The 26,242-nt window shown below is 39.2% G+C and overlaps 2 protein-coding genes across 3 annotated transcripts in view; one reads left to right on the top strand and one right to left on the bottom strand.

Annotated features, from left to right (window-relative positions):
- Positions 1 to 7,930, top strand: part of LOC122654340 (zinc finger CCCH domain-containing protein 13) — a 33,581-nt gene extending 25,651 nt beyond the window's left edge. For both annotated transcript variants that reach the window (XM_043848397.1, XM_043848398.1), the window contains exons 7-12: positions 5,769 to 5,866; positions 6,008 to 6,079; positions 6,271 to 6,485; positions 6,829 to 7,043; positions 7,263 to 7,463; positions 7,574 to 7,930. In XM_043848397.1, coding sequence (XP_043704332.1) covers positions 5,769 to 5,866; positions 6,008 to 6,079; positions 6,271 to 6,485; positions 6,829 to 7,043; positions 7,263 to 7,463; positions 7,574 to 7,663 — 891 coding nt within the window. In that variant the 3' untranslated portion in view covers positions 7,664 to 7,930. The remainder of the gene's footprint in view (positions 1 to 5,768; positions 5,867 to 6,007; positions 6,080 to 6,270; positions 6,486 to 6,828; positions 7,044 to 7,262; positions 7,464 to 7,573) is intronic.
- Positions 7,931 to 21,972: 14,042 nt separating this feature from the next.
- On the bottom strand, positions 21,973 to 22,718 carry LOC122654828. The gene has a single exon (XM_043849093.1). It carries the CDS (start codon positions 22,693 to 22,695, stop codon positions 22,030 to 22,032), a length of 666 nt encoding a protein of 221 aa, XP_043705028.1. The 5' UTR covers positions 22,696 to 22,718; the 3' UTR covers positions 21,973 to 22,029.
- Between the last annotated feature and the right edge of the window lie 3,524 nt (positions 22,719 to 26,242).

Below are 26,242 nucleotides of genomic sequence, written 5' to 3'. Positions count from 1 at the left end.
TCCTAATATCTCACGGATAGTGCTAGTGTAGCTGGGCTATTGATCCTGGTGGAGGAGGCTGTGCTGGGCATTAAGGCTGTACACAATTTATCAAACTGGGCCCAAGAAGGTTGCATTAAACCATAGATAGCCTTCCATAATCTGCATACTTTCCATGACTCTCTCTGAGGCCTTTTACTAGTTAATACTGGTAAAACACCCAGATGACATTTTTTTGAAACGCTAATGTAAGACTAACCTGAATAGGTCCTACCTGTTGGAGCTGCAATTTTAGTTGAATAATCCGTTGAAGAATTAAGTTGAACTCCCCAACAGAAGAAACCAATTAGAACAAGAGAACTGAGATTGAGCAGCAATCAAGATTCTCCAAAAGTTGAATAATCTCTTGAAGAATTAAGTTGAACTCCCCAACAGAAGAAGCCAATTAGAACAAGAGAACTGAGATTGAGCAGCAATCAAGATTCTCCTAGATCGATGTTTGGATTGCTCTTGCTTATTCGGTTGATGGAGATGTACCCTGGCTGCAATAATCTTAATGTAGTAATCTTCAAGAAATCGATGTGACAATCAGTTGAAAAAAATCCCAGAAATTCTTGTAGCACTCTTTAAGTCAATTGGACTGAAATTAGGGTTTGGAATCAAGAACCCATGGAAGGGGATGGGGGAAAGGAATGGGCATCTCACCCTAGTTCTCTCACTTATCCTATCTCAGGATTTTCACAAAGGCTCAAGCCCATATTTCATTAATTAAATTCGTGTACAATGCTGGCCTCCCTCACAAACTTATCTAGAAGACTCAAAAATAGACTTAGACACTAAAAAGGAAAGGCCTAACCCAATCCTTAATTAATAAGTCATCCTAAATTGACTAGGAAAGTGAAATAATAAACAAAACAGATTCAAAATAGGAATCTAACTAAACTAATGAAGTAAATCGCGTTTTTCGACTTTGTACCCATATTTTAGGCTTATTAAATTGGCCAATTACAAAATAAACACATAGAATCAAAGGCCCAATACATACATAACCCATCCCAAGGCTTATTTCCACTAAAATAAGCCCTCTAAGTGACTTATCTGCATCAAACGCTCTTACTCATATCTTACAATTTCTTCGGGATTGTCCACTCATAGCACAATGTAATTGTCCGACTGTAGAGATTTTTATTACTTTCTTTATCTACAAAATAACAAAGATTATGATTAGATTAGTGTTGGTGGACCTTTTGCAATCATTTATTGAATGATAAATCACTACAAGTGATCTTCCTCTACTGAACGGTCAGTTGATGATCCGGGGTCAGTGACAAGGATTGCAAACGATGTGCAGACCATGGCAAACTTCTTTAGTTTAGGTATATTCCTGTTTATAAAGTGTACGTTTCGACCGGTGCCCAAGTTTAATTTCTTTTAGCTCCTGATTTCTATCACAGCTTGGTTTTTGCTCTTAAGTACTCCTAAGCCCAGTCTCTTCTTTCCCATTCATATGAAAAAGACCAGCTATGCCCCCTGAAGAATTCCACAATCGCCTCGCCTTGTGAAGGTCTTCTCAGGAAAATTTCTTCAGGAACATACTGAGTTTGAATTATGTATCAAGCTTATTTTCCATAAAACCCTTTCCTCACATGAATGGGCATTTCTAAGAAAATCTGCTTTTTGGATAGTTCTTGTTCCCATTTTGAGGCCATTCCTCCCTAAATGAGCTCTGAGTCATCTAAAAGAGGAGGTTCTTGTTACCACAATACCACTTCTCATGTTATTTGCTCACTTGTTTATTCTCTGGTAACCATGGAATCGAACTGCAGAAGTGAAGAGAGAACAGTAGTGCAGACTGCAGAGCTTATGGAAAGAGCTGATGTTGCAGATGACAATATTACACAATTACTCTCAGTAAAGGCCTATCTATCCATGCCACCCAGATTGGCACCTCACATCCCTGCTGAATCATTTGTCTCCATATCTGTGGACATGTTTTGGCCACAGCTGTGGCATTGATTTGGCTGGGATTCTATTTTTCTGTGTTTCATTTTCAAGGAAGAAAAAAAAACCCGAAAAAAGAAAAAACCAGCAACAGAGAGAGGGATTGCTGAAGGGGGAAGAAGGAGAAGAAATGGAGAAGAAATGGAGGCAGAGGAAGGCCAGGAACAATAGAAGAAGCAGCAGGAGAGGAGGGAGGAGGAAAAGGAGGCAGGAGTTTGGGGCATACCAGGTTTCGGGCTTTCAGCACTCCACTGGCTTCGAGATGCTCTAACAAGCCTGCTCCTCTCTTACTCCCTCACTTCTGTAAAACAACGAGACAAAGCTAGGGACTACCAAAGTGATTAAAGGCTCTAGCTCTGCAGCTAAAGCTGTGGACTGTAAGTGTTTTAAACCGAGGACAAGTAGATATATGGTCCATATCTGAAGTATATAGCCCTATTAAGCATAGTTGTCATGGCGTATCGGCGACACAAGGCGGTGGAGAGGGTCCAAGTTCAAGGCGACACCAATTAGGCGTCCAAAGTGCCCGCTTAGGCGACCAAGGTGCCCAAGTCGGCCAAGACGCCTAGTCGACGCCTTGACAACATGCTATCAAGAACCTCTATTTTGTAATATTCTTCTCCATACATGGGAATTGATAATATATGTTAGATTTTGGGGTCAATCATGTTTATTTTTAATTTGAACCCTCTAATATTAGTTATAGAATATTACAAAGAAAACTGATTATATTTAAAAATATGGGTAGTTATCCATGTGACAATGGAATGTGATGTTTCCGAAAATCACAAGACAAATCTGAGCCATTCATTTTTATGTTTTTTAAAAAAAAAAAAAAATCTAAACTATCTATTTCCACCCAGAGTTGGTGAGTGATGCAGATTCATCAACAAATAGGGCTTGTTTGCTTAGGAATAAGTCTAGGGTTGTGTTATATACATGTTGTGTCTTTGATCCCATGGGTTTTCTATGTAATAGGGCACTTTTATGGGCCTAAATATGGATATTTAGGATGCATACAAGATTCCTTAGTTTTATTTTTATGTAATTAGTGGTCATGTGATCACTTAAGTGATCATGTGACTTGGTTAAGTGGTCATGTGACTATTTAAATTGGGCTGGATTAGGACTCTATAAGTCCAGCCATGTTTTGGGCCTATTTCCTCTGTTATTTCACTTTCCTAATCAGTTTAGGTTACCTAATAGGTTAAGGATTGGGTTAGGCCTTCCCTTTTTAGTGTAGGAGTCTATTTTTGAGTCTTTTATATAAGGTTGTAAGGGGGGCAAGTATTGAACACGAATTTTGATATTAATGAAAAGCTTTTGATTCTCTTCTTCTCTAGTGAAGATTTTTGTCTTGTGTTTGATCAAGGCTGGTGGGATCGGTGTTTGATCCGATCGACACCTTGCGGTGTAAAGCCCGGGTGGTTCGTTGGTGGGATTGGTGTTTGATCCAATCGTCACCTTGTGGTGTGAATCCCGGGTAGTTCTTTTGAAGCTTTCTTTTAGTTCTTTGAAGATCTCCTTCGAGTTCATGATCAAGATTCAATCTTTATTCAAGAACATCAACCAAACAAGCCGTTGCCAAGATTTCTCTGCAACGACAGTAAGTTTGATCCATCTCATCAATACCCATTCTTCTCCTAAACCTCCAAACCACCCCATAACCCTAATTTTTCCACCCATCTCTTGAAACCATCCCATCTCCCAAAATTCTTAACAAACCATTCAGCTAACAACACATTCCCATAATTGGATCGAGTATTCTCCTGCCCAATTGGAATACTCGAACCAAGCTGTTTTCCCATTACCCCATTCAAACCTCTACATCCCACCTAGTTTTGGAGATCATCCCATTACCCAAATTCTTCACAGACCAATCCAACCATCAAAACCACACCAAACCAGAGCCGAATTACCCTCTATGCCCCTATAGCACTTGATCCAAACTGTAGCCCCATCCTCCCACTCTAAACCCTAGATTCCCCTATTTTACTCTTTTAAAAAACCCGAAACCCTAACCTTATATTGCTGTTAATTCAAATCAGCTTTCTTCCCTCCATCAAAACATCTCATGACCTCACGACCTTCACTATTAGACTCCCCCTACCTTGATTTGACATAACCCTAACACCCAACCCTAACCCTAATTTCACCAAAAACCTATTTTTGACCTAGCTAATTCACCTGTTTATAACAGATTCTTTCTGGCTCCTAGTTGGTCTCCTACCAATCTAGGACTACATTAGGGAGTGCACAGGAATGTCTAGAGTACTGGTACAAATGCATAGACATACACCTGATGCATGCTAATACAAAAGGGGGTATTTGTTTGTATTAAACTCTAAAATTTGGCACGTGGCTAATCTTTACCATGTTCTCTCTGTCCAACGGTCGTAATGGACACATTAATGCAATCTGAAAATCCAAATTAAGGATCTTAGTTGCAAGTAGTCCCAATAATCAAATTCTTAATCAAATCTGATATAAAGGAATCAACTGCGTTGTCAAGGGAAGAAATAAGATAGATGGAAGTGGAGGGAAGAGGGATGAGATTGATCTTCTTGGGAGAAAGAAGACGAGAACAGAAGAGAAGAGAAGAAATCAGATTTGGGACACCAATCCCGTATGCATTGCTCAACAGCACCAAAACTTTTTAAAAAACTCATTCTTTATTCAAGTCATCTCTGATGGAAATGTGTTACATAAATATAGACCACCTACAATTTCTAATTTTACTCAAAAAGGACTCCTAATCACTCTAATACACTCAATAAAGTAAATAAACTTAAAACATAATTCTATCTAGCTGTTAAGTATCCTAATCAAACTCAAACACTCAATTTAACTACTAATCCCGTATACTAACACTATCCCCACCTTATAGGCTTATAAATGAGGCCCATTACATCAATTAACCCAAAAATGAGAAGCCTAAGGTCTATAGAACACAACCATGGGCCAAACTAAAGTCTTCTAAGGTCCAATTGACCCAATTGGACAATCTTAACGGCATCACACATCATCTGTCAATGTGGCAGAATAGATATGTTGTGACGTTTGGAAATATAACAGACGATTGTGACAAAAATAATATGCCTAAAAATATTTTAAAAAGCGTATTTTGGGATTTGCAAAGTCTGACACATCATTTCCGTGTCAGAATCCAATACCCGCTCCTGCATCCCTGTAACATAGTTATTTATGGATTTGCTTTCTTGACTATAGTAGTTGGGTGAACGTGTGACATCTGGGCTTGTCATATACTCATATGGGATGCATTGCTGGGGATTACCCTTCTCTGTTGGTTGAATATTGTGGGCCTGGTGCTTTATAACTTTTTATGTTTTTCCTTGAAACTTTGTGTGAAGGTTCCTATACTTCTAATGTTAATTTTTGTGGCATATGTTTCTATCTTATTGTTTGGAATTTGGTTAAAGAATACAATAGGTTTTCATTACTAATGCTAATGCCTTTAGTTCTATGCTTTAGTTATTTCGTATAGGCATAAAATTAGTTGTGTCATATTTACAATAAAAATTTTCCTGTTTTCTTGTAGGAAAAAAATGCTTATATTGAGCTGTTGTAGCTCCAATAGTTGATGATGAAAATAAATCCTCTGATCCAACCCAAAACCTGTCTATTTTATACGATTCTTCCCACTTTTTATGTGTTAGTCTTTAAGCATGGTGTGCTCCATTATTATGCATTTATGAAATCTTAGTTTATTGGAGGGAAAAAAACGAAGGGACATTAAAATTTATTTGAGCTGCCTTCTTGTTTCCAAGATCCACCTGGAGGAGAAGGTTCAAGAAGCTGACAGTCTTACTTCTAAAATTGATGAGCTGGAGACCCAGTTGTCCAGGGAGCAAGAAGATTGTAAGAGGTATTTGTAAATGCTGCTATAGGATTATGCTATTTGTTTTCCTTACCAAAAAAGAACTGTGCTTTGTGAATGTTAACATTATGAAAATGGCATTCCTTTTTCTTTTCCTTCAATTCTTTTTGAGTGAATATATATATTCAGGACTACTTCAAAAATTAAGAAGTTCATTAAAGCACATAATCGTCTTTCGCGGGCACAAGAGGAATTAAAGAGGTGAGTCTCTGATTTTTACTAAGCATTTGTCTAGAAAAGAGGTATATTAGCTCTCCTCCTTTTTGCAGATGTGGTTTTCTTTTCCTTGCACCCTCTTTTTTCTTTTTTATTGTTATTCTGGAACCGCTGTGGTTTTCCTTTGGATAATTGTAAGTTCTCTCCTGATTTGATAATGTGTACTCTGTTAAAAGGTCTCAAGCTCGACTCCAGAGGTTGGGCGATCAGCTTGGTTCTGATGCTTCAGGACCAGGTGCCAGTGAAGAGGATTTAAGCATCAATATTATCAGTGAAGGAGAGCCTACTGAAAATAATGGAATGAGCCCGAGGAATGAGGTGCAGAATCATGCTACTCTGAGCAGGAAAATGTTAAGGATCCACCAAGGAGCTAGTGAAGATTCAAAACAAGGTAGTGTACTAGTATTTATGAAACATACACTAAATTAGCTTGTTCCCTGTATGTAGAGTTTATTACATGCGAATGTGTGATGGTTTATCTTTATAGAAGGCTAAGAACTAAGGATTAGAAATTTTAAGTATTCCCCGTGTTACTAAAATATATCATCCAATATATCATTTACAATGCATATTTCTCTCGACGATTTGTCTGTGTATTTCAACTTTTCGGTTTCTTTACCTTACCAATTCTAAAATATTTAGCTCTGGAAGACAGATATAGGATGGTGCTCTTATATTTTGGTCCACTATTTAATGATTTTTCAGATCTTTGCTAACATTTTGTATTTTCCCAGCTAATTCAACAAAAGAAGGAATATTTCTGGCAAGAAAGGCCAGATTAGAGAGATTCACTCGGTTGGATGGGTCAATAACCCAATCTAATAATGGCAAAGAGGCTGACTCTGTGAGAAAAATTTCAGCAGGAAACAATGGTTACAGATCTGTTACGAATGATAACAAGCAGAAGCGAGGAAAAATTGGTTCTCCAAGTATTGCTTCTGCCGATAAGGTATTTGTATCGTGTTGTTAGTGTTCTCTCTTCATAAAATAGCCAACTTTTTTTTTCTTTCAAATATTCTTTTAATAATTATTCTCTTCAGAGAGAAATGGATGCCCACCCTTTTCTAGGGCAGTTTATAATTGGTTTCTAGGACTGTTTATAATTGGTTTCTAGGACTGTTTATAATCGGTTTGGTAATGTTTTGCATGCTCTCACTGGAACATACAGGTGAAGGGTTCTGAATTAGAGCATATGTTACCTTCAACTGGCATGGCTGCTCATGCAGTCGATGACATCATGGAAGCAAGTGAATTGGAGGAGAAAATTGAGGTGGTGGAAGCTGCTGTTATTCCCTTGGAGAAAGGAACTGCAGGTTTGCCATTACTGCCACCCCCACCTCCAATAGCCTCTATAAACACTTACAAGCAGGTTTGTTCATTCTGTTATTGCCCGTTGATTGGTTGACTTCCCCTTTCCAATGGCTAATGGAACCTTGTTCAGTTTTGCTGGCTTCTGAGCTGTTTTTTATGGTGTTGCAGTATGAGGGTGATGATGAGACTGTCGATGTAGAAGCACTGGATGTGGATACGAGGGATGTTGATGTCAATAGTGAAGTCGACATTGATTAGCTATAGTCTTGTAGCTTCAATTGCTCGCTTGGAAGTTGAAGAGGATAATCTGTTGATACGTTTACAGTCGTTAGTGTTCCGTCTGAGGAGATTGTCTGATAGTCTTCATAGAATTCAGGGAAATTTCTGTAGTTTCTTAAGTTTATGGTCTGGAAAAAATTTGAATGAGATTGATCAGGACAAATCTGTTTTATATGTATATAAAATTTAGATGGAACTGGTATGCTCGAGGGAACGACTGGTGAGGGTTGGCTATATAGATTTTTAAGTAATGCCCTTTAGGAGCCTTCATGGTCAATCAAAATAAAGGCTGTGTTTGGTATGCATTCTTGGAATGCATTTTAGGTCGCTTTCACATTCTTGGGCGATAAAAACAATTATTTTTATCATCCGAGAATGTGAAATTGTCTTAGAATGCATACCAAATGTTGCCAAAATTTTCCCAAATCCAAGTGGTGTCCATTTTTTAATTTCTTCCTGTAAGTGATGTCCATTTCGGTAGGAATTGTTTCGGAAGTGAGAAAAAATAGTTGCAGGATTTGCTCGGTAAAAAAGACTATCTTGTTGAGGAGGCACCTGATCGATTTGTATAAAAGACTACCTACGCTTTTCCACTCCATTCATGATGAAGTCTCTTGTCGACCTTGCTTGAGTTGCTGGGTTTAGGGAAGATGGTGGATCTAGGTGTTGGTTTTCGGCCATGGTCCATGCGTGCTTTTATATCAGCATCTGATGTATTCTCCTCTCCCTCCTAACTTCTTAGTTTGGAACCCTCCGTAGAGGTTTTCTTATGGACATGAGCTTCAAATCTTTAGTTTTGAGATTCAATCTACTCTTTCATTATGAAATCGTATTTTGCATGGCCTCAGCACGTCTCTTTGTGTAGGTGTTATCTGGGACTTTCTTGCCGGTATTGTGAATGTGGTTCTATTATCTCTCATGGACCCTTCTGCTCTTTCTTCAGTTGCTCCAACTTCCCCTACGGAGGTGGATTCTTCATACCCTGGTCTTAGCTGAGTGTCTTGCATCCGACTTCAATACCAAGCTTGATCTTCCCATTAGTCCTGTTAGTGCTGTCACTATTTCTAAACAGAAAATCCTTGTTAAACATCAGCTCCGTTTTAGCCTTGTGGGATGGGTTAGTGATCACACACCAGTTAATCTCTTGGACTTACGAGACATGTTTTCCAAAGCCTGGAACCCTCAATCTGTGAAAGTTCAGGAAATTCATCTTGTTGAGGCACCTGATCGATTTATGGTAAAATTCACTAATGCTCGTGACATGAACGTAGTGCTCTTTTCTCAGCCATGGATCTACCATGGTCATTTGGTCATTCTCAAACCATGGGATCCTTCTATCCCAACTAATAAAGTTCTATTTCACTTTGTTATCATATGGGTTTAGATCCTAAAGCTACATTGGATGCTTCATGGATATGATATCTTAGCTGCCATTTTTGCAAGGCGGGGAGATGGATAAATATTGAATGCCCCTCTGGGTCGGTGAGTCCGTCCGTTTCTCCTGCTGCTCGCATTTTAGTGCCTCTAACTCATGAGTTAGTGTCCTCTGTCCGGGTTGAGGTGGGAGCATCTGCTTCTCAAGATGTTTTGTTAGCCTATGAGCATCGTCCTGAACTTATTTGCCCCAATTGTATCCGCATTGGACATAGAGGTTTGTACTGTCCCTTCAAGCCGGAGACTGAGTTCATTCAAGCTCTAGCTTCCAAAGGTGATTCGGCTGAAGAACTAATCTTTTGACATTAGTATGCAAGGTGTATGATAAGGGTTTTCTTGGTGTTCGTCGTGATGCTTTGTTTGAATCCCAATCTACGATGATGAATACTAATCAATCCTCTGTTGTACCATATTCTCAGAGGCGAAAAATTGACTCCTACAAGCTTTTTGCCATATGGCTGTTGCTTATGAGCTTGAGCTGCTTCGACAACATCATGGATTGCAAGCTATTATATATTCCTTCAGCAGTGATCCGACCCTTCCCTCATAGGCCAATCTAGGTGTTGTATGGTCAGAATCAAGTAGTTGCCATCCCTAGGCCTATTCGACCACAACACATAGAGGATATGAATTTGCAATGGCCACAGAACCCCACTATCTTGTCAGGGGTTGGTTTATCTCAGTCCATGCAAAACACTGAGGTTCTGCAAGGGGGGACGCTAGATTAATCCTAGTGTCGAACCCAATGCTGATGTAACTCAAGGACCCATATATACCAGTATCTATGGTTCATGCTACAGTAGTGACTGGGAGATCTTCTCCTGCCTTTTTGGTATATCCAACTGTACATCCTATGGATTCCCAAGAACTTTGGCATGTTCCCTCCCCTATTTAACGTAGAACTAGATATGATAAGATGAAACTTGGTGATACACCTCCTACCTTACTACTTATAAAAGGCGCATTTTAGTTCGAGATATTGAGGGCGAAGTGGGAGAATGCTCTGAAGGTGGGAGTGATCGCAAAAGGGTTCGTGTGGACCTTTGTGACAATCAATCTGTTGAGGCTGAGATGACTGGCCGGACTTAGTCACCAAGGCAGCCATGATCCTTATTTCACTTAATTGTTGGGGTCTTGGTGGAGCCTCGGCAAGAAGGGAACTCCATGACCTGGTTATGCGTCACCGACCTCTTTTACTCGTTTTGTCTGAAACCACCAAGAATGGTAGTTCTAACTAGGATTCTTAATTTGTGTAGGTTTCTTTCTTTTGATTACTATCTGTGCATGCCTGCAGTGAATGGAGTGAGTGGTCTTTTGTTATTTTGGGTGGAACCAGTTCAAGTTCAAGTGGTTTGGCAGATAACCTACTGTATTCACACTGTAATCTCTATTCCACCAACTAATAGTATTTGGTTTATGTCCTTTGTGTATCTGAGTAGCCACCTTGCAACTCGTGGTTTACAATGGAATTCTATATCTCAGCTAGCTGCTCTTAATCAGCCGCAATGGTTTCTTATTGGGGATTGGAATGCTTACCTTGATCAACATGATAAACGAGGAGGATGTCTTGTTAATCTTAGTCATACAAGAGACTTCTTGGATTTTGTTGATAATAATGCTTTGATGCAGATCCCTACAAATGGGTATCCTTTTACATGGTGCAACAAGAGGAGGGAAATTTCTAGAATTGAGGCACAGTTGGATAGAGCATTGGGTAATTCAGAATGGTTTGAATCTCATCCCCACACACAAGTGTCTCATGTTCTTTTTTCAACATTTGACCATCGCGCTTTCTTGTTAAACACTAATGCCCCGCTTCCATGGATTCCTGGTCCATTTCGTTTTGAAGCTTGCTAGTTAATGGAACCTCGTTTTTTGGATGTTGTTAAGGAGTCTGGGCAAGCTCTAACTTGTGGGACTCCTTCTCATAAACTTTTAACAAATATTTACTCTCTTCAGAAAGCTCTTAAAAAGTGAAATTGTGAGGAAGTGGGTAATGTATTTCAGTTAGAGCAATCCACCAGAAATTCTATTAACTTTTTATACGAGGTTGATTGAAGGGAGAAAAATGAGGATTGGTGTGTGATGCAGGCCTAACCCACATCTTGAAGACCCTATCACAAAATTAGCCTAAACAAGGTCGGTTCTTAGCTAAGACCAACTCAAGTCCAAGAACACTGGACCAAAAGAGAACCATTCTAAGATTAGCCTTGCTAGTGGAGAATCTCTACAACGCCTCTTGAGGTACTTTAGTGGATTGATGATGTAGAAAGTATCTTAGTAGATGATGATGTGGTACCCACTATCAAAATAGCTTTGACTAAGTTCTTCTCCTCTTTAATCTTCTCTTGAAGATAGCATCAAGACTCCTCAAAACAATAACTAAGGCACTTTGATACAAGAACCAAGACATTGTACTTATTGTTTGGAGCAACCAACAAGAAAGTGGAGAAGAAGTTCTGGAGTGTTCATAAATCAAGATGTAATCTCAAGCATTGGAACCTCATTTGAATCAATGGGTTGAGATGTTGTAGGAGCTCTTAGGTTTACTTTTATTTTGCCTATAAAAGGCCTACCTATATTATTTGTAACAGAGACTAGAGATTTGTGAATGAAAGTTGCTATAAGCATTTCCTTGAACCAAGATGTGTTCTTGAACCTTGAAGAGTTTATCCTTTTTGAATCCTTGAAGAGCTTCTCACCATCCTTGAAGAGTTGGTGCTTTCCATTGTGTTAATTGCATCCTAGAAGAGCTGCAACAACACTCTTGGTACTGTTACACATTCTAGAAGAGAAGTGTTTCTGTCCCATATTTATCCCTTTACAAAAACCCACAAAAAAATACTTTGTTTTTAATTTTAAGATTTATATTTGCAGAAGGTTTGTGTTCTCAGCTTCTTTTCACTAATCTAAAGTTCGAATCAAAGTAAACTTTCTTCACTAAAGTTTTAACCCCATGAGTCTTCTTTCAGTAGGATTTGGAATCAAGTAGATACGATTTATATTGAGCAAGTTGTGCTTATTTTACCAAGCTTGCACGTTTCTGAAAATTTCTGTCCGAATTTTACTTTCTTTGTTGTTTGTTCTATCACTCTCCCAATACTTTGTTCAAGTAGCCTAGTTGAGGCTGCATTAGTATGTTCTTGAAAAACTCATCTTCTTGGAACTCTTAATTGAGTTATAAACCAGAAGGAGGCAATATGGCAGCAGAAGTCTTGGTCGAATTGAATTATCTTTGGTGATAGGGATTCTCACTTTTTTCACTTATCAACTCTGAACCGAAGAGCACGTAACATGGTAAGAGGATTACATCATCAGGGGCTATATTTCACAGATCGATCTCATATGGCTGACATCAACTCTCACTTCAAAAATATTTATGCCACTTCTATGCCTGTTGTTGAACATAATTATTTTCGGCATGTTTGTGGGAGGGTTACGACAGCTGATAATGAAACTTTGTTGTCTTCTGTCACAGCAGATTTAATCATCAGAACAGTATGAAAATGCTAGCTTCCAAAGCCCCAGGTCCGGATAGGTACTCTGGTATGTTTTATCATAAATCATGGGATGTTGTTGGGCCTAATATTATTAATACAGTTCAGAGCTTTTTTACAGGAGGAACATTTGCACGTCCCATCAATAGAATCTTCATTACTCTCATTCCCAAAGTAGCTTTACCTCATTCTATTGGGGATTTTCGTCCAATCTGTTCATGCAACTTTATTTATAAAATTATTTCAAGAATTATTGTTGATAGACTACGGCCATTATTGCACAAAATCATTTCTTTCAATCAAAATGGTTTTATTAAAGTACGACTCATCCAGGACAATGTCCTAATATGCCATGAGCTGATGCATAGAATCAAGAAACAGAGAAGAGGCAGGGTGGGCATGATGTCTGTCAAACTAGATATGAGTAAGGCATATAATAGACTGGAGTGGTCATTTCTTCGTAAGGCAATGCTAAACTATGGATTTCACCCTCTTTGAATTGATCATGTGTGTTGAATCTGCTCAGCTGTTTGTCCTTCTCAATGGTTCCCCCCTTGATTTTTTCTCTCCCAAAAGGGGACTCCGACAGGGAGACCCTCTTTCGCCTTACCTATTTGTTTTTTATGCGGAGATCCTCTCTACTCATCTTGACAATATGATGGCTCAAAAAATCATTCACGATATTAAGATATTTAGATCAAGAGGGAGAGCATTTCTCATATGTTCTTTGCGGATGATCTTATTCTGTTTGGCCATGCAACAAGGAGTGAGGTACGGGCTTTAACTTCCATCTTAGATACTTATTGTAATAAATCTGGACAGAGCATAAATATAAGTAAGACAAGAGTTCATTATAGTCCCAATGTTAGTTCATCGGTGACGAGAGACCTTTCTAGCAGCTTCAATATCACTCCAACTTCTGAGTTAGACATATATCTTGGGATCCCTCTAATTTCAGGTAAACTCCGCAAGCCGCACTGCATCAATCTCATCCAGCGGATTAATACCAAGCTACAATCTTGAAAAACTAAATATTTGAACCCTCCTGGGAAACACATAATGATTCAATTAACCCTTTCCATGATGTCGACTTATTATATGTCCTGCTGCTTTCTTTCCTGGAGAAGTACATAAGCAATTAGATGCAACAAACTGAAAATTCTTTTGGGCGAATGGAGAGAAGTCTTTAATTCCAACTATTAATTGGATGTGACTTAATCTGCTAACCAAAGCATTGTGGGGTTTAAACCTGAAATGCTTTGAACCTATGAACATGGATCTTTTGGCGAAGAAGGTTTGGCAACTTCTCAACCCAAGTAGCTCCTTTTGAGGTAGGGAAATCAATTTCCTTCAACAAATTTTCTGCATGCAACGAGTTGTGCCACTGTATCTTGGGGATGGAAATCTATTATTGGAGCTCGGTCTTTACTTCAATAGGGCCTTTTTATCCAAGTTGGAAATGGTATGAGTATCAATCCTTGGTCCCGACTATTGGATTCCAAATCATAGGCCTGTGGTATTTCCTTTTCCATTACCCCTTGAAGCCCCAACTCTTGTTTATCATAGTATTGATCACACTCATAGAAGATGGAAGGAAGAGATTATTGAGATGGTGACCTTTGGACATTTTTCGTGCATATTTTATCTATTTCTATACCAATGGTCCCAAAACATGATTGATATGTATGGTTACCAACATCGAGTGGGATATTTACTGTGTCATCAACTTATAAATTAGCTATCAGGGATGATTTTCTCCCTCCAAAACAAAACTTGGTTGAAGATGTGGCACATGCAAACTTCACCAAAACCCAGTTTTTCATTTGGAAACTGTTACATGGTCGATTACCAACGGTAGATTTGCTCAATAGAACACATGCTCAGCTTCCATCAACTGTCAAAGGTGTGGTACTCAAAATCTGGAGTGTAATGCTCTTTGGCCTTGTTTTGACTTCGTCGAATTCTCACATACTCTAAGAGAAGGAAACTTCTGTGTGGAATGTCTTGTTTTGTTTGCGGCCACCGCTCAATGTGATCTCATTTGGGACTTCACCTCTCTCCCGTTTCTTTGTTCTACTTTGTACTCTGATTCCTGTGGGGTTGTTTTTCCCCATGGGTTTTGCTAATAAATTTCAGTATTAAAAAAAATCTTTATCTGATCATAGACCAAATGCATGGGGCTTCATCTCTTCCCAACATCTTGGAAAGCTAAGATTTTTGCAGAATTTGATTAATTGAATGAACCTTAGGTTATATGATTCGAACGACTCTTTGATGACCCAGGCTGGTTTGAAGGATCCACTAATAAACTTGTGTCTTAGGTCTTGAGAGCCAATCTGTCTTTCTCAAAATGTTCAGGAGGATTAGGATTTAGAATAATCCTTGTCCACAATTAGGCGTTGCCATTGAAGCTTGCTTGGCGATTTAGTGGATAACCATTATTGTCTATAAGGAAAATGTCTTACATGCTAGATACTTTAGGGGTCACTTGTTCCTTGACAACTACCTGCTTAAAACAGGTTTCTAGATCGAAACACCATTCTATCACCGAGGCAAGATCATTTGAAATTCTATGTACAAGATGTGCTTTAGATTTAATTTCTTATATATTTTCATTGTTGGCCTAATAGGGTCATTTTAGTAATTTTATATTTATCATCATTTTATTGTTCGAATTTTTTAAAATATTTTTCTTAGGTTATTTTCATGATTTGATGTTATTAAAACACGTTTTATCAAGTTTTTGTATTTCATTGCGGTTTTATGTATTTATATTGTGTTTTGGCCCCTGGGCAATTTTGTCATTTTGAGTTGTTAATATTTAAGTTTGTTGTAACCTAGATGTTGCTATATTTTGCAGTGTATTAAACTTAGTTTAGTAGTTTGTAAAGTTAGTCTTAGAAAATTGGCCTTAGAATTAGCGTTGTTAAATTATGGTAAAAGTGTTAATTAGATTAATTAGAGCTCATAATGCATATAAATACCTAATCTAGAGTTAGTACCAAGAATTAAAATATTTATTTTAACTAGTGTAATTAGGTTTATAAATTTTAACAAAGATAGGTTAAATTTCTCAAGTTAGATTAAGAGTTTGGTATAGGAAGACCGGTTTCGGCCTAGTATCTTGGGGGTGTGCCTAACATTTTACCTGCCATCAGGTCGGAATTAATTTAGTCTCCCTCCTGCAAAGGAGGGACATCATTTGTGGGTCTTAAACCTAATCTAGGTGATGATTCTCTTTCACCTTTTTTATTTTGTTTTTTTTATTTTATTTTTAAAGATCAGCAAAAAGATATTATAAATAGGATGTACACAATTTAACATCTAGGCATACCTAGACATGAAGAATACATAACAAGAGACCACTTTCGGCATTGCCATCAGTGGAACCCAAGAGACAATAATACACCTATGGAATTGCTATCAGTAGATATAAATACGTTACTATTATCTCAAGGGACCACCTTCTAGTGTAGACTTTTGTTACTCGTTCTATTAATAAGAGGGGTAGTTCATCTTGTTGCTAGAGCCTTCAAATTTTAGATTTTTCAGATTTGGTAGCCTTTCTCTCCAATTTTTCTTGTTCCTTTTCCTCAATTCCTGTTGTTTCTTCTTTTATCGGTGCAATTGTTCGGTTGCAGATTTTAATTAATAGACAATTTTAATCTTATGACCCCTCTAAAAGGCAAAAGGTTTCATACACGACCGTGCATGATGCACAATCATGCTTTCAACAATTGGATAGATAGGATTGTATGTAGTGCATCGTTGGATGTCTGAACTATCAGGTGTCAACATCTCCACTTGGCACTGTCGCACTGCACATGATATGACTAGTCTTATTCACTTAGATCATCAGCAAGTTATTGATTCTATCAATAAAGAATTGGAAGATAAAGAGAAGCTGGAACCTTCTCCCTCAGCCTCTGTTACTAAGTCCACCAAAACAGGAAGAGTACCAGAATTACAAGAAAGCCAAGCTGGACAAAGGACTACAAGTTGAGTTAAGTCTGTTTGTCCGTTGGGTTGTTTTTTTACATGGTTAGAATAGTTGTTACACATGGTTAGGGAAGGGAATTTACTGTTGTTAAGAAGTATAAATAATGACAATGTAAAAGGAACGATTATGGAAGTAATAAAAATATTCTTTTCCTTTCTCTCTCTCTTAGGAGTCCCCTGAAACTCGAATTCAGTTTTGGTTCTTTCTTTCGTCTCTGTTCTTAACAAATTGGTGCTTTCATTTTTTTCTACCACCATGGCCGAGGGTACCCGTTCGAAGGTTGATGAACAAATCCAAAATCTGCAGGCCAGCCATAATCAGTACAAGAAAGACAACGAAGCTTGATGAGGTTACTCAGTGTTTGATGAGCTTGTAGACATTGCTTATGGAGGTGATTTCTCAAAAGGATACTTCAATTCCAGGTGATTCATCCCATTCTCTTCTAAGCCATGGAGGGGTTTCAGCCAATTCATGATTCATGCGCTTGAAAGTTTCACGATTTGATGGAACAGATGTTACTGGTTGGATTTTCAAAATACAGAAATTCTTTGATTTCCATAGTACCCCTGAAGAACAACGCCTGCTGATTTTCTCTTTTCATCTTGATGGGGTAGCCCTAAATTGGTACCAGTGGATGCAATCCAATGGATTGATTCATGGTTGGAAAGAGTTTTTATAGGTTGTAGCTATTCAATTTGGTCCTTCTCTTTTTGAGGATCATCGAGGGGCATTAGTGCGATTGCAGCAAACTTCTACAGTCGCCTTGTACCAGGATCAATTGGAGGAATTGTCTACTAAAGTTTCTGGGTTATCTGAGACATTCTTGATCAACATTTTTGTTTCTGGGTTGAAACTAGAGTTGCGCATAGAACTCTTGGTTGCTCAACCAGTTTCTCTCCTTCATGCGATGAGTTTGGCCAAGCTTCATGAGCAAAAGTACTTGGATCATCGGCAATCTTGGAAGCCAGCCTAGTTGAAACAATCTGAGCACAATTCTGGGGTCTTGGGACCTCCACATGCTGTGTCTAAACACTTACCAGTTTTACCCAGTTCAACAATGGCTAAGCAACTCCCTATCAAGCACCTATCTTCTGCGGAACTTACTGCTAGAAGGGAGAAGGGTCTTTGCTATAATTGTGAGGAAAAGTATTCTCCAGGTCACAAATGCAAGCAGCGTTTCTTATTGTTAATAGGTGACTCTATGGAAGAAGAAACTGATGCAGATTGTATGGCACTTACAGATGAAACCTATGAGGATACTTCCTTGCATGAGATCAGTATGCATGCTTTTGCAGGGCAACTTAACCCCAGAACAATCAGATTGACAGGTAATCTTGCCGAACATCTCCTCCAAATTCTGATTGATAGTGGTAGTACACACAACTTTATTAAAGAAAGTGTTGCTACCAGATTGGGTTTAACAATTACCCCATGTAAGTTGTTCAAGGTTTGTATGGGGAATGGGGAATTTTTTGTCTGCAAACACCGGTGGAAGACCGTGACAATTATCCTTCAAGGAAATGCTTTTACTGTGGATTTGTTTGTTTTACCCATAGAGGGTGCCGAGATAGTGTTTGGAATTCAATGGCTGGAGTTGCTAGGACCGGTGGTCACGGATTATAAGCTGTTAACAATGGATTTTATGTGGAATGGTAATAAAGTTCATTTAGTTGGTGAACCTTTTCTTCAAGGAGAACTTTGCACTTGAAGCATTTAAAGAAATTAGTTTCTCTGGAGGGCATTGCTTCTATGTTCCATCTGCAGGTGTTTCATGAGCTTGATTCCGAACCAACATCAGTTCATCCGGCTATTCAACATTTAATGGATGAGTTCCAGCAGGTGTTCAGCATTCCCAGCATTCTACCTCCTCCAAGGGCCCTTGATCACCACATTCATCCATTACCAAATTTGAAACTAGTCAATGTCCGACCTTACAAGTACCCACACTTTCAGAAGTATGAGATTGAAAGACTGGTTGCAGAAATGTTAGAGCAAGGAATCATTTGGCTCAACACAAGCCCATTTTCATCCCCTGTTCTACTTGTCAAAAAGAAGGATGGCACATGGCGTTTCTGCATTGATTATAGGGCCTTAAATGCCATTACAGTGCGGGATAGGTTTCCCATTCCAACCATTGAGGAGCTCATGGATGAGTTACATGGTGCTAGTATATTCACTAAACTAGATTTACGTGCAGGATATCATTAGATTCGAGTTCATGATGGTGATGTTCATAAGACTGCATTTTGTACTCATGAAGGGCACTACGAGTTTGTTGTCATGCCCTTTGGTTTGACAAATGCTCCTTCAACATTCCAGTCCATTATGAATATTGTTTTTAGACCTTACCTCCGCAAGTTTGTGATTGTCTTCTTCGATGATATATTGATTTATAGTGCTTCTATTGTTGCGCATGTTTCCCATTTGAAGATTGTGCTTCAATGTTTGCTTGATAATCACCTATTTGCTAAGCTGAGTAAATGCCTTTTTTGCCAAGAATCTATGGAGTATTTAGGCCATATTGTTTCTCGTTGGGGTGTTAAAGTTGACAACGATAAGATCAATGCTATGTTACAATGGCCAATACCACAGAATTTAAAGCAAATCAAAGGATTTTTGGGCTTCACTGGATACTACAAGAAGTTTATTCGACTTTATGCTAGTATTGCGGCCCCTCTAACTGATTTGCTTAAGAAGGATGCATTCCAGTGGTCTGAGCCTGCGCAACAAGCCTTTGAGGATTTTAAGGCAAAGATGACTTCAGCCCCTGTTTTGGCTTTACCTAACTTTGCGTTGGATTTTGAGGTGGAAACTGATGCCTCAGGGGTAGGGATTGGGGCTGTACTCAGCCAAGATGGACATCCATTAGTTTTTTTTCAGTAAAAAACTTTCTCCAAGGATGCGTGCTGCCTCCAATTATGTACGAGAGCTCTATGCTATTTTGGCAACAGTTTTGAAGTGGCGTCATTATTTGTTAGGAAGGAGATTCATTATTAAAACTGACCATAGAAGTTTAAAGGAGTTGATGAACCAGGTCATCCAGACCCCTGAGCAACCTCACTATCTTAGCAAATTAATGGGCTAGGCTTGTACAATTGTGTATTGTCCAGGGAAAGATAATATTGCTGTCGATGCTGTATCGAGAGTCCCTGACTTATTGGAGGAGGCTTCTCAGTTGACTCTCTCAGTCCCTCATTTTGACATTATCGATGCCTTATTGGAGGCCAATGTGCAGGATCCCGAGTTGTAGCATCTACATCAACAATGGCATGCTGGTTTATTGACTGATTCTGGGTATGAGGTCAAGGGGGGATTGCTTTACTTTAAAAACAGAGTGGTACTCAGCTCCACTTCCAATTTAAAGGCTCCCATTCTTACGGAGTTTCATTCCAGTCCTTTGGGAGGTCATGCTGGTTCTTTAAAGACCTATAAGAGGGTTGCAGCCAGTTTTTTTTGGCCATCCATGCGCAAGGATGTACTCAGTTTTGTGCAAGAGTGTCCAGTTTGTCAACAGACTAAGTTTCTTACTACGAGGCCTGCATGTCTGTTGCAGCCATTATCAGTACCTCAGCAGGTGTGGGAGGACATTTCATTAGATTTTATAACAGGTTTACCTGTTTCCCAAGGCTCTACGGTAATTTTGGTAGTGGTGGATAGCCTATCCAAGTATGCACATTTCGGAGGTTTACCGTCTACGTATAATGCTGTGAAGGTTGCTCATTTATTCGCTCAGATGGTGGTCCGATTGCATGGTTTTCCCCGAACAATTGTATCAGATGGGATGCCATATTTCTCAGCAGTTTTGGCGAGAATTGTTTAAGCTCAGTGGCACCACCCTTAGTTCAAACTGATGGGCAGACTGAAGTCCTCAACAGATGCTTGGAGCAGTATTTACGTTGTTTTGTCCATGAGAACCCGACTCAATGGTCCAAGTTTCTGAGCTGGGCTGAGTTATGGTATAATACTTCTCATCACACTGTCATTGATATGTCCCCTTTTCAAGCTCTTTATGGCAGGTTACCCCCTCCTACTCCCGATTACATTGCCGGTACTACTCGCGTCGAGGCTGTGGAACATGAACTCCGTGATAGAACTACACTACTTTATCGCCTCATGGCAAATCTGTTGAAAGCTCAGGAAAGAATGAAACCTGTTGCTGATGGCCAGAGACGTGAATTGCATTTCAATGAGGGCGATTGGGTTCTACTCAAGCTTCAACCTTATAGGCAGCAAACTGTAGCTTATCGCTCTAGTCACAAGCTTAGCTGACACACTTTTATGGTCCATTTTAGGTCATCAAGAGGGTGGGCGTGGTTGAATACCATCTTCAGTTACCACCTGGGAGTAGAATCCACCTTGTCTTCCATGTTTCTCTGCTCCGGCCATTTCGTGGATATCCGCACTCTGTTTCAAATAGTCCTCTCCCTGTTTTAAGTCTTCACCAACAGCCAGTTCATAGTCCATTGGCTATACTGGCCACACGGACTGTTATCTTTCAAGGCCACATTGTTCATCAGATTCTAGTTCAATGGGAAGGCCTCGATGTGGAAGACGCTGCCTGGGAAGACTTTCATCCTTTTTGTTGACAGATTTCCGGACCTTCACTTTGAGGACAAGGTCATTTTTTATGGGGAAGGAAATGATATGACTAGTCCTATCCACTTAGATCTTCAGCAAGTTATTGATTCTATCAATAAAGAATTGGAAGATAAAGAGAAGTTGGAACCTTCTCCCTCAGCCTCAAGAAGAGGAGTACCAGAATTACAAGAAGGCCAAGCTGGACAAATGACTACAAGTTGACATAAGTCTGTTTGTCTGTTGGGTTGTTTGTTACATGATTAGAATAGTTGTTACACGTGGTTAGGGAAGGGAATTGTTGTTAAGAAGTATAAACAGTGACAATGTAAAAGGAACGATTATGGAAGTAATAAAGATATTCTTTTCCTTTCTCTCTCTGTTAGGAGTCTCCTGAAACTCGAATTCAGTCTTGTTCTTTCTTTCTTCTCTGTTCTTAACATCACACTTTTAGGGAATTGGAGAGGATTATTTTCCATGGAGATTTGGAGATTTGATTCATGCGATGCCGGAAAATAAAATGCTTCCTTCTGAGTTATATAAGTAATTTTCTCTCCAGAAAATCAATTCATTTAATTTGTCTCATCATCGATTCATCATATTTTTAGTTCGCTTACCACCATTATGGTATTCGATCGAACTTAAGAAATTTATCACCCAGGAGTGGTGGTGAATGGTGACTGATGAGCGAAGAAGACTCACTGAATACTGTCATGAAGAGACTAAAATTCAATTAAATGAGATGAAACTACTGATTTTTTTTTTGGTTTTTAGTAACAAAATTGAATCATTTTCAGGCTTAGATTCTTCACCAAACACTACTCCATTAATTTTCAAAATCAAAACGAAAAGGCGACGAGAATCGCTTGCCTGCATCGGGCTTTGGCTTGCTCGAGCCTCTCCTTCAGTGTCTCTTCCTTCACCGCTGCCTTCACCATTGCCAAATCCATTTCCATCAACTTGAGAACCCTGAACAACTCTGTAATCAATCTCTCCTCCACCGCTCCTTCCTCTCTCAGTATCTCCGCCTCTTCTCGAGCTCTCTCCGCCACAATTTCCCCTGTTTTCGCCAGAAGCTCCTCTGAACCATACTCTGTCCCCATCAGAAACTCTAACTTCTCCAAGACGTCGGCGATCACGTATCCTTTCGGCTTCTCCGTTTGTATCTCTTTCGTTCTCTTCCAACCAATCTCGAAATTAGGGGGCTCGGGCTTTACCAGTCCCACTCGGGATTTTCTGTCTTGAAGTATCACAGATTTTCTTCGCTTTTCTATCTGAAAGCCTTCAGCTTCTCTATCCTCGTTCGAATCTGAGTTCGGGTTGGGCGAATCGATCTGAGGCACTGAATTTGAATTCCAAGCACATTGGGTGAAGAAGGTTTTTTGACGGACGACGTTATGGAAAGTTAGCAGCGAAGGATTCACGGTCTGAGGGATCTGATGGTTCAAACTAAGATGAAGAGGCTTTGTGCGAGAGAGGAGGAACTGAAGAGCATGGGAAGCCATGGGCACAACAACAGATAAGGTTCTGAGTTTTTTATTTTTCAGCTTCTGCTTTTCTTGGAATCTGGATCGATAAAATCTTCATAAAATATCTTAATTAAAGTAAGGAATGTATGACTAGATGCCACCTGGCTTGTCACCAGCTGCCATGTGGAATATGATTTACTTTGAAGAAAAGAAGGAAACTTTCGTTGATGAATAGTGGAGTACCTTCCAAATTACAAGTTGGTTTTCGTCTTTTTAGTAGTTTTGTGTGTACGTCTGTAGGAGTAATTGTTAGGATTTTTGGCGCAGAAATCAGAATAGCGAACCTAGGGACAACATTGGGGTGCGAACCAGTGGTAGGATTGCTAACCCCTCGAGAAAGAGAGAGTATGACAATGAAGTATCGTATACGAAGAGACAAGAGAAGTCATTACAAACAACGATATTTGTTTCACGTACAAATCTCTTGAATTATAAAAGGAAAACCCCCACATTTCCATTTTTTTGATCATCTCCTAACTAAGTAGGTGATAATTCACTCTCAAGTTCTTGTTTAATTTGCATTGCTTTTATTGTCCGAATTAGTGACGAACAGACTCCAGGATGGCAAGCTCTACTGCAACATCTTGGGCACTGTTAGAGGCAATCACTTACTATTTCTGCTTTCTTTTCATTATTTTCCCCTTTTCCCCTCCTCTTTCTCTCCTCTGGTGTTGATATCTAGTGTTCCACTTCAAAGTTGGCTTCTTCCTTTCTTTCCAAAATGTATTTTTAATGTTTCCTGGATTGGTTGACGAATCCCCAATTAGGTTGGTATTGATGGACGAAAGTTATTTTAGGGTTTCCCAAAATTCATTGGTTTTATCCCCCAAAAAGGTGAGAGGAAAAGAATTTTGGAGGGAGGGGGGCAAAAAAGAAAAAGAAAATATAAAAATACAATGAAAGATGCACAGCCCAAATCAAAGAGTAGATCTAGGCATCAAACCGATATCTTGCTCACCCAACACAATCATACGAGGTCAAAGTTCATCCAATACAATCATCCAAGGTGAACAAGAATTGGGGATCGGATGATGATTCCACGTGGAAGAGATACCTTGCAAGATGGATATTTTGGAGTGCACATCAAAAGTGATGAAGGCCAGGATTTGAACTTGGGATCTAGAGTTTCCTGTCTAAAGCCTAATATTGTGCTCTTTCCATATATGATAAATCAAAGCATCAAAAGCAAGCTTTTCAAGAGAGTCAATGCAAGTCTTCCCATTAAAGTGGTCAAGAATCCACTTCCATTTGAGGGTTGAGAATTTGGGTGAAGAGATGCAGACATGGACCCAAGTTATAAAGAGATGCGGAAATTTCATTTCAGACATGAAATCTCTGATGTATTACCATCTGATAGAGTCAAAAGCTTTGTGGATGTCAAGCTTCATTAGAGTAGTAGGGGGTGGTTCTTTTGATTAAAATCTTTAACTAGTTCCGTGCACAATGGAATGTTATCACCAATGCTTTTGCCAGAAATGAAAGCAGTTTGAGAGTCGCTAACAAGGCTATCAATTACAAGCTTGAGTCTATTAGCAAAGATTTTGACAAAGATTTTGCAAACGATGTTACCGAGAGAGATAGGCCTAAAATCGACGTCAAATTCCAGACCAAGAACCTTGGGAATGAAACAGATAACGTTCTGGTTGACTAACTTAATTAGACTAGGGTGAATGAAAAAACTCTAAATAGCTTTAAATAGATCATCTTTAACAATGTCTCAGGGAGAAAGGAAAAATTCAATAGCGAACCTATTAGGGCCAGCCGACTTGTTTGGCTTCCAAGACTTGATGGCAGTAGTGATCTCCTTAATGGAGGAGGGTCAATATTTCTTATTAAACAAGGAAATGATGCTCTTGCCCTTCGATTTTGAGAACTATGAGCATGTGCTCATTAAAGTCCCCGCATAAATGGGCAAAAGTGATTTTCAACGAAAAACCATAAACGGCTTTCGATCTATTTTTTGTTCTTGGGTTTTGGGGTTTTTCAATCTTTTTTAAATAGAAACATGCTCCATAAACGATACCAAACTAGGGGTGTCAATTTTGGACCGAAATCGGTAATCGGACTGAAACCGTCCTGTTAGGAACCGGAACCGACCCACGCAATAGCTTATTGGTCCGGATTTGGTCTGGTCCCCGGAACCGTTAAAGAACTGTTGGAACCGGAAGAAATGCATACACTTGAACTTGTCTTGCATCATTTTTTCTATTTTAAAATGTTAAAAGATGATCTTTGCAATTTTAACATATAGTTAAAGTGACTTTATTATACAGTTTTTGTCCAGTTGTTATTAGAATATGACCCAAGACTAAGCAAGACACTTGGCCGCCTCAAATTCTAGTATTCTACCCCTCTCATATTTGTTGCACATAGAGGACACATACACCAGTAGTTAATGAATTGCTTTTGAAAGATTTTAGCTTGCTGGAGATTTCTAGTTCCAATGGAAAAAATATTTTACATTTGGCTACTCAACAAGGGCATGTTTGGACCCAATTAGGAGCCGGAACCGGACCACTCATTAGTTAATGGTCCTGGATCTCAGATTTGGAACCAGTGAGCTTATTGGTCCGGATCTGGTCTTAATACCTTAGAACCAAAACCGCTAAAGAACCAAACCGATAGCCCAGAACCGGACCAGTTGACACTCCTATACTAAACACAACCAAAAACATTTTTAAAGACAAAAATAAAAAATAAAAACTATATCAAAGACTCCCTTATAGTTTTTAATGATTTTCGTTTCTCACATATGGGAAAAGTTTTCTGTACGCGAGTGTGGCCTACGCCAACACTCCCATGATTCTATCTCTCTCCTCCCCATGTGAAAAGACACTTCTTCCCTCTTATGTTAAGGAGGAGAGAGATAGACACATGGGAGTGTGGCCTACTGCTGGCATAGGCCACAACCCCGTACAAAAAACTGCTTCCCCTCATATATTTAGTACGGCAATAGGCCACATTCCCATTCAGAAAACTGCTTCCCCTTATATATTTAGTGCCATTGAAATTTTAAAATCTTGTTCTACCCAAAAAAAAAAAAAAAAAAAAATTTTAAATATTGAATTTATATTAGACGAGAAAAGAATTCACTGTCCAAGTACGGTTGAGTTCCCAACGATAGATTCCGATCCAACAACAGCACCGACAGTCCAACTCGCCGCCGTATTCTAATACCAATCGCCTATTTTCTTGCCGGATAAAAAACTACTTTTGAACGCTTTGCATTTTGATCATTTCGAAAAACCTTACAAGACCGTTGGGTAGGAAATGTTACTGTGCTTACTAGGCGTGATCAGGTAGGTGCTAGTTTAGCTGACGTGCATAACAAGCCATGGCTTTGAAGCCTTTGATGGCCCAGTCAATAAAAAAGTAAAAACCTCTTTTTATCCAGCAACTGAACCTGAACTCCTTTGCTGCGGTTTTACCCTTTTCGGTAGTAGTGTATGATAGTGTTCTTCATTGACCAGTGCGACTAACAAGAACGCAGGAAAGTGATGAAGGAAGGTAAAGGAGGAAAATG

This window comes from Telopea speciosissima, chromosome 3, assembly GCF_018873765.1.
Source record: "Telopea speciosissima isolate NSW1024214 ecotype Mountain lineage chromosome 3, Tspe_v1, whole genome shotgun sequence".
Classification (NCBI taxonomy): domain Eukaryota; kingdom Viridiplantae; phylum Streptophyta; class Magnoliopsida; order Proteales; family Proteaceae; genus Telopea; species Telopea speciosissima.
This window is presented reverse-complemented; position numbering and strand designations above follow the sequence as displayed.

Bases quoted from the DNA above. Each gene is read 5' to 3' on its own strand.
- LOC122654828 (XM_043849093.1), bottom strand. From the start codon at position 22,695: ATGGCTTCCCATGCTCTTCAGTTCCTCCTCTCTCGCACAAAGCCTCTT.